This window comes from Leptonychotes weddellii, chromosome 5, assembly GCF_054177405.1.
Source record: "Leptonychotes weddellii isolate Sample4059 chromosome 5, ASM5417740v2, whole genome shotgun sequence".
In the NCBI taxonomy this organism is placed as follows: Eukaryota; Metazoa; Chordata; class Mammalia; order Carnivora; family Phocidae; genus Leptonychotes; species Leptonychotes weddellii.
In genome coordinates, this window is record NC_138373.1 from 33,972,264 (window position 1) to 33,978,512 (window position 6,249).

A 6,249-nucleotide genomic window follows, 5' to 3' on the forward strand; every position below is an offset into this window, starting at 1 on the left:
CAGCCCTCCAAAAGACACCACCGGGACTGGTCCTGATAGGTGGGTCATTGAGTCCACAACCTTCAGGCACCCATCTGGGCCTTGCTAGGAACCAAGGTGAACAGCACCCCTGCCCTCACGGGGCAGAGGTCCAGTAGGGAAGGTACACCATAAACCAAGTGAGCTGGCGGATTAAATAATTATGGTGGAGACCACTAGCTATGGAAACTGATTTTGGCCAGTGACAGGGTGGTGGTGGGACTCACCCTGGAAATGAAGGGTTCCTCAAGATCAGAGCAACTGGGCATGAGCTCTGGAAGCAGCAAGGGAGTGGCCAGGAGGGGGTAGGCGTCCCCCAGGCTTCCCATCTCTTGGCTCCCCCTTCCCTGTTCCTGTCCCGGAGCTCTTTCAGTCCCTACAGGCCCCTCAGTGCAATGAGGACTGTTTTTAGGTTTCCTACTTTGGTCTGTCATCTGGTTCCCAGCAGCCTGCAAGACCGGAGATTCCATGTTCAAGGTTTCTGGCCTGTGGGACTGTGGGGGCTTTTACAAGTAGGATTTCCTGCTGGGGGCCCTGGGGCCACCCCAAGGCTGCCTCAACATCACTCACCTCATTCCCCATTCCTGTGACACCTCACCTGGCTCTCAGAAAACCTGGCCTTCTCCAGAAGCTACCTGGTCCGGGGCCTGGGTCCCCTTGGGGCAGAGGCTGGTGCTAATTCCCTGTTGCTCATCGCTAGCTACGCAAAGGGCCAATGACCCAGCTCTGAGGATTTGCTTGATTGGCACAGGTGCCTAGGCAAGGTTTACTTAAAGAACACTACAGCCTCCCAGCCCTCCCCAGGGCCTACTACTGTGTAATTTGTCCTCGCCCTAGCCACAGCGGTAATAGCTATTACTGTTGGCACGTGGGCCCCTCGGGAGCCTTGCAGGTGTCATCTGCAACTGGCTGAACATGCAGAGGGCAGGCAGAGACTGAAGCAAGAGGTGGGCCCCTCCAGGTGGGTAGGCGGCAGGGTTCCTAAGCAAACGGAACTTACATCCCTGCACCTGCCCGCCAGAGACTAAAAGGTGGTGTCGGGAGAGGCCCATACCGGTGTTCTCAGAGCCACATCACTGTCTCAGGGCTGTGTCCCGGGAGCAGCCTCTGGGAGTGAAAAGGCCAGTGGAACCCACATTCCAAGGACAGGGGAGGGCGTGAGGAACCTCCCGTGGCCCAGATCCAGCTGCTGGGGCAGCGGGTGGTTGCGTCTCTTCAATAACCTCTCCCAGCAATTACCCCCAGTAGGACAGTGGGGACGACACTGAGAATTGAGGCTCAGGGCCCTTAAGAATCTTGCTGAAAGTCCCACAGCAGAAATCAAGTCACAGTGGAAACCCAAACCTGTGACTGGTATAAACCCAGAGGCCATGACCTTGAGCTCTACGTTTTCTTGCCTTCCTTCAGCGGGGGAGGCTGGAGCCTTGGAGGTGACAGTGGCGTAGGTGAGGGGCGAGTTCCCTGGTGGTAAGTCAGTGTTGGGGGGCCCACACTGGCCACAGCAACAGCCCAGGAGAAGTGGTGAGCACGGGTGCTAGAAGGACCGCTGTGACCACACAGTGCCCACCCACTCTGATCTGGGCTGGTGGCTTTTGTGTCTTCCAGTGAGCCCGGTCCAGGCGATTGTGGGGAAGGGTTTCAGGTGTGCTAGGGCCCAAGCCTGAGGGGAGTCCCCAGTGCTGCTCCCCTTCAGTGTCTTTCCCCTCCCTTCAGTACAGAAGGTCTATGTGTGTTCTCAATAAATATGATAAATATGCTTGCTATGTTCTTGGTAAGCAAAAACACAAAGAAAAAACCAAACACACCAAGTTCCATCTTACACATATACTTTCTAAAGTAGTTTTAATGTCACACAAGCGGCTTGTAAGTCTGAAGCAAGAAAAAACAGAGGTAGCTAAGAAAAAAGCCCAGCAGGCCTCTGGTCTCCAAGCCTGCAGAAGGCCAGGCCAAGCCAAGCGGAGGCCTGACCACTAGCTTTGGGGCCCTGGGCTCCTCAAGAAGATCCAGGGGGCTGTCCCCAACCCACCCGGGGAACCCTGGTTTCCCAGGGGGGTATAGCCATCTCTGGGCCCCCAGGCCCACCACATCAAAAATCCTCTCAATCCCCGTTCACCTAATAGGGTGCTGCTCTCCCAGTCGTCTGGGTCAGAACGAGCTCACCCTCCTGCCGGGGTCCGGCGGCCTGGGAAGGGGGCAAGGTACAGGGCTGCTGGCCATGGGAAGGGCTCAGTCGGCAGGTTCATCTCGAAGGATGGTGAGGAAGCGCTCCCCTCCCTCACAGAGCAGGCTATGCACAGCTCGGCAAAGCACCAGCCAGGACGGCCCCTGTGGGTCCCGTGTGCTCACCAGTGGGAGGAGTTCAGCCATCAGGACCTAGGGGTAATGCAGGGCCAGGATCTCAGCGGGGGCCCTGTCCCTGGCAGCTAGCTGAGGGCTTGCAGAAGGCCCCCACAGCAGGGCAGTTCCAGGGAGGGCTTCAGGCACCATGGCCAGCCCCTTCTTCCTTCCAAAGCTCTGCTCCTGGGCCAGGGCTGTTGGCTGTGCACAGCCCGGAGGCTCCGTCTGCTGGATGGGCCCAAAGCCCACCACTCCCCCCGGGCACCCAGTCACCTAGTCCCTACCCCCTTACTCGGCTGTACCTTTTCCAGGTGGATCTGCTGCTCTAGCATGGCCACCCGCAGCCTGAGGGCCGCCAGAGTCTGCAGCTCCTTGGTGCTGGAGTAGAGAAGAAGCTGGGGGCTCCAGCTAGGGTCTGTTCTTCCTTCACAGGGCACTGAGGCTCTGGGGCATCTCCCCTCAGGCCACGGCCCCAGCTGCTCTCCCGCCACCGCTGTGACGACAGGGGGATGTGGCCTCATGCGGTGACAGCCAGGGACCTCCTTCCCACTTGCCTCCTGGATGAAGCCCTACTATCCACCAACAACCATCTCTTGCAATACCAGGCAAGTCATCTGCCAGTACGTCTCTGACTCTCACGCGGCACTATCTTGGGAATGAGATAAATAAGCTATTTACAGTGACAGGGCTGTGTCTGGAGAGGCAGTGGGGTGACCCCGCTCCTGGGCAGCTGCTAATGCTGCCCTTTGGCTAGAGAAGCTTGACCGCCGAGCAGACCTCAGCACAAGGTGGGGTGGGGGTGGGGGTGGGGGGGCCAGTGCTCACCTGCACGCAGCCCCTGCACTCTGTGGAGGCACCGCCCTGTGATGGCCTGCAGCCCCTCCAGGGTAAGCAGGCAGTGGTACTCCTGCATCCAGTCAGCAGGGTCTACGCAAAAGTCAGGGAGGGCAGGCCAGGTCCATGCCAGGTCCAAGCCCTCCCTGCCCTGAGACACACACCAGGGCCCACTCACCTGCCGAGAGCTCTTCCTCCATTCGCCGTCTCAGCAAGGAGCAGGCCTTCTGCAGGAGCCCCACCTCCACCTCCGCCTCTGCAGCACTGAGCCCAGAGCTGGGCCAGCCTGACTGGACACGGGTCATGGAAACTCCTCTGCAGCCAGGTTCCCTCCTTCCTCTCCCACCAAGGACAGGACCCCAGAGTGGCTCTGGCCCTTCCTGGAGTTGCTCCTTAAACTCACCAGGCTTAGAGCCAGAACCACCCCCCGCCCCCAGGGGTCCCACAAGCCCAGCAAGAATACCGTCATCTTCATTTTCTGGAGGAACTGGGTTTTGGCCGTGGTAGCAGCATCCCTGGAGTCACTGGTCTGTGTAGAGCTGAACTGGGCCCACAGGCTGGAATGCAGGCACCCGGGAACCAGAGGGGGATGCCGTTAGTCCATCCAGCTGGGCCTCAGGAGGCAGGGAAAGGCCAGGGGTAGGGGCCCCATGAGGGGTGTCTGGCCCTGCTGAATGCCAGGAGGCGCCTCCAGAGGCCGTGGGGAAGGGAGAGGACGCTGTCCGTGAAAAGGGGACAGAGCAGACCCACTCTGGGAAGTATGAGGAGAGAATTCGAGGCAGGAGAGGAGAGGAGCTAGCAGCCCTGAGTCACTGGGACTAGCTAGGACTCTGGTAAAGAATTCTGGAGCAGACACAGCACTAACCATGAAAGGCACCGCCTTGTTTAACCCCTACTGCACCTCTACGGAGCTGACACTCACCCTCACCTCCACAAAGACAGATGGGGACGCAAAGTCTCCCAATCTCAAAGCCCGCTGAGTCTAAGTCCTAGCTAGGCAGACTCTCTTAACATGGAAAGTGTCCCCACCCAGCCAACAAAGCAGAGGGGCCTGCTGGAAAAGTCTTACCGATGCGGCCCTGTGCTGGTGGCAAGCCTAGGCCTCCCTGCTCTCCCCTCCACCCCCACCCAGCTGAGACCCAGCCTTACCGGGAGTTCTGGGAAGCCGCTTTCCTGTAGGCCATAGGTAGCTTCAGCAGGATGCTGTCAGGGAAGCCAGTGCTCAGAGTAGCCTCACTCTGGAGGCTTCTCCCCCCACACAAGCAACAGGGCTTCCAGCTTGGTTGTGGGAGCCAGCACAGTCCAGGTCTGCCCTGGCCGAGAGAAGAGAGGACACCAGGAGCAGAGCCCAGGCCCTCCACAGCCCATTTGGAGCCCCCGGGCTGAGTGGATAAGAGGATGGGGCACTGGACAACCAGGGAGAAGGGGACAGACCCCAGCAATGGTCCATTCTGCCAGCTTTGGGACATGGATCTCATGGGATGGCACCCTGGGGGCTTCCCTGGCCCACATCCAGCTCAATGCCCTGCCCTCCCTGTCATCCCAGCTTCCTGCTGCTGGCCAGGATCTGATCAGGCAGACACAACAGTTCCTCCAGGAAGGGTCTGGGAAACCTACCCCTTCTCCTTCAGTGTGAAAGCTTCTGGGGCCTGAGGAGCAGCCGATGGGGGTATCTGTTGGTCCCTGAGGCCTGGTCCAGGCTTGGTGGCTCGGGCTCCTCTCCCCATATGGGTGCGATCCCCCACTGATGGAAGCCTGCACTCAGGGAGGCCCCTGGCAGGCACCGTGGTCTGGTGGGCGCCCCTGGGTGGTTTTGTCTCTGAGGCTCGACTGCCAGCCTGGCTGGAGGCCCGGGACGGGGCAGAGGCTGTGGTGGCAGAAGCGGCAGCAGACCCAGACTTGAGGCTGAGGGCTTTGTGTCTTTCTCCAGCCTTAGACGTGCCTTTTCTCACCCGTACAGCCTTCTCCAGTGCCTGGGTCAGAAGCTCCAGCTCCTTGAGTTCTTGAGGGCTGGGTGTGCATGCTGCAAAACCCAAAAACTCTTGCAGTGGTCACTCACCACCGCTTGTCAGAAAACAGAGCAGGGGCGGCACCAAGAGAAGGTGGGTGGTGGAGGTTTACCGGGAGGCGGGGCCTCTTCATTAGGTTCTGGCCCTGGGGCTGGCTCCGCAGCCGGCGTCTCGACTGGTTCCCTGCCAAGACACAGTACAGGCGTGGCACGGCCGAGAGGCAGGGCCCAGAACCTACCGACCCCAAGGAGCCGCCTGGCCTCGCGGCAGCTCCCCACCCTCAGAGCCTGCAGACAAAGGGGAGCACAGCTGGCAACAAGCAAGTGGGCGCTGGGCCCGGGCTCGCAGCTGGGGGGCTCTGAGCGGGGTTCCGAGGGCGGCCTCGGGGTCCGCGTACCAGGTCCGCAGCAGCCGGCGGGAGACACACAGGCTCCGCTCCAGCTGCCGCTGTCGCTCGGCGCAGGCGTCCCGGGCATCCCGCAGCTCGGCCACCAGCCTGGGGGGGGCGCACCGGCGGCTCAGCACCCCGGCCGGCCGAGCGCCGCGCCCCCTCCCGCCCCGCTCCCTCCCAGCGCGCGGGTCTCACCGGCGCGAGCAGCCCGCGGGCAGCATGAAGGCAGGCGTGGATCCTCCGGATTTGCCGCCTCCGGGAAGTCGGGTCCTTTCCGGGCTAGGAGACCGCCCCCTTCCGGCCGGGCTACCCAATCCCGAGCCCAGGGCTCAGGGCCCGCCCCCCGGCCCCGCCCCCGGCGCTCCGGCTCCCGCGTCCCCGCCCCCAGCGCCCCGGCCCCGCCTCCGGCGCTCGGGCTCCCGCGTCCACGCCCCCGCGGCACCCGCCGCCACTCCCACTTGGAGCTGGGCCCGGGGATCGCAGAGGGTCCTCCGGTGGTGCACGGACATCTGGTTTGGACAACTGGGTAGATGGAGGCACCTGTGATTGCTTACGGTTCAGTTTGTCTTTGTCCTATTGAAGGCGCCCTAAAGCAGGGCCGAGGTGCCCTGCGGACCCCAGGCCACCTAGCGCGGGGCAAGGTACTTGGCGGGGCCCAGT

At 61.5% G+C, this 6,249-nt stretch overlaps 1 protein-coding gene across 2 annotated transcripts; it reads right to left on the reverse strand.

The window, feature by feature from the left end:
- Positions 1–1,843: 1,843 nt before the first annotated feature.
- TEDC2 (tubulin epsilon and delta complex 2) lies at positions 1,844–5,869 on the reverse strand. 2 transcript variants are annotated; one of them, XM_006739296.3, is made up of 10 exons: positions 5,785–5,856; positions 5,596–5,694; positions 5,311–5,381; positions 4,807–5,212; positions 4,339–4,392; positions 3,653–3,746; positions 3,368–3,479; positions 3,181–3,282; positions 2,658–2,848; positions 1,844–2,391 (listed from the first exon to the last, which is right to left on the reverse strand). In XM_006739296.3, exons 1-10 carry the CDS (start codon positions 5,808–5,810, stop codon positions 2,245–2,247), a joined length of 1,302 nt encoding a protein of 433 aa, XP_006739359.2. In that variant the 5' UTR covers positions 5,811–5,856; the 3' UTR covers positions 1,844–2,244. The 2 variants fall into 2 exon arrangements, with proteins under 2 accessions (XP_006739359.2, XP_030890356.2); XM_031034496.2 differs by lacking the exon at positions 5,596–5,694 and having other exon boundaries at positions 5,785–5,869.
- Positions 5,870–6,249: the final 380 nt, after the last annotated feature.

Coding starts and splice junctions, on each gene's coding strand:
- TEDC2 (XM_006739296.3), bottom strand. CDS start 5,810: ATGCTGCCCGCGGGCTGCTCGCGCCG. Junction 5,382..5,595: donor CGCCGGCTGCTGCGGACCTG/GTACGCGGACCC, acceptor GTGTCTTGGCAG/GGAACCAGTCGAGACGCCGG. Junction 3,480..3,652: donor TCCAGAAAATGAAGATGACG/GTATTCTTGCTG, acceptor ACCCGTGTCCAG/TCAGGCTGGCCCAGCTCTGG.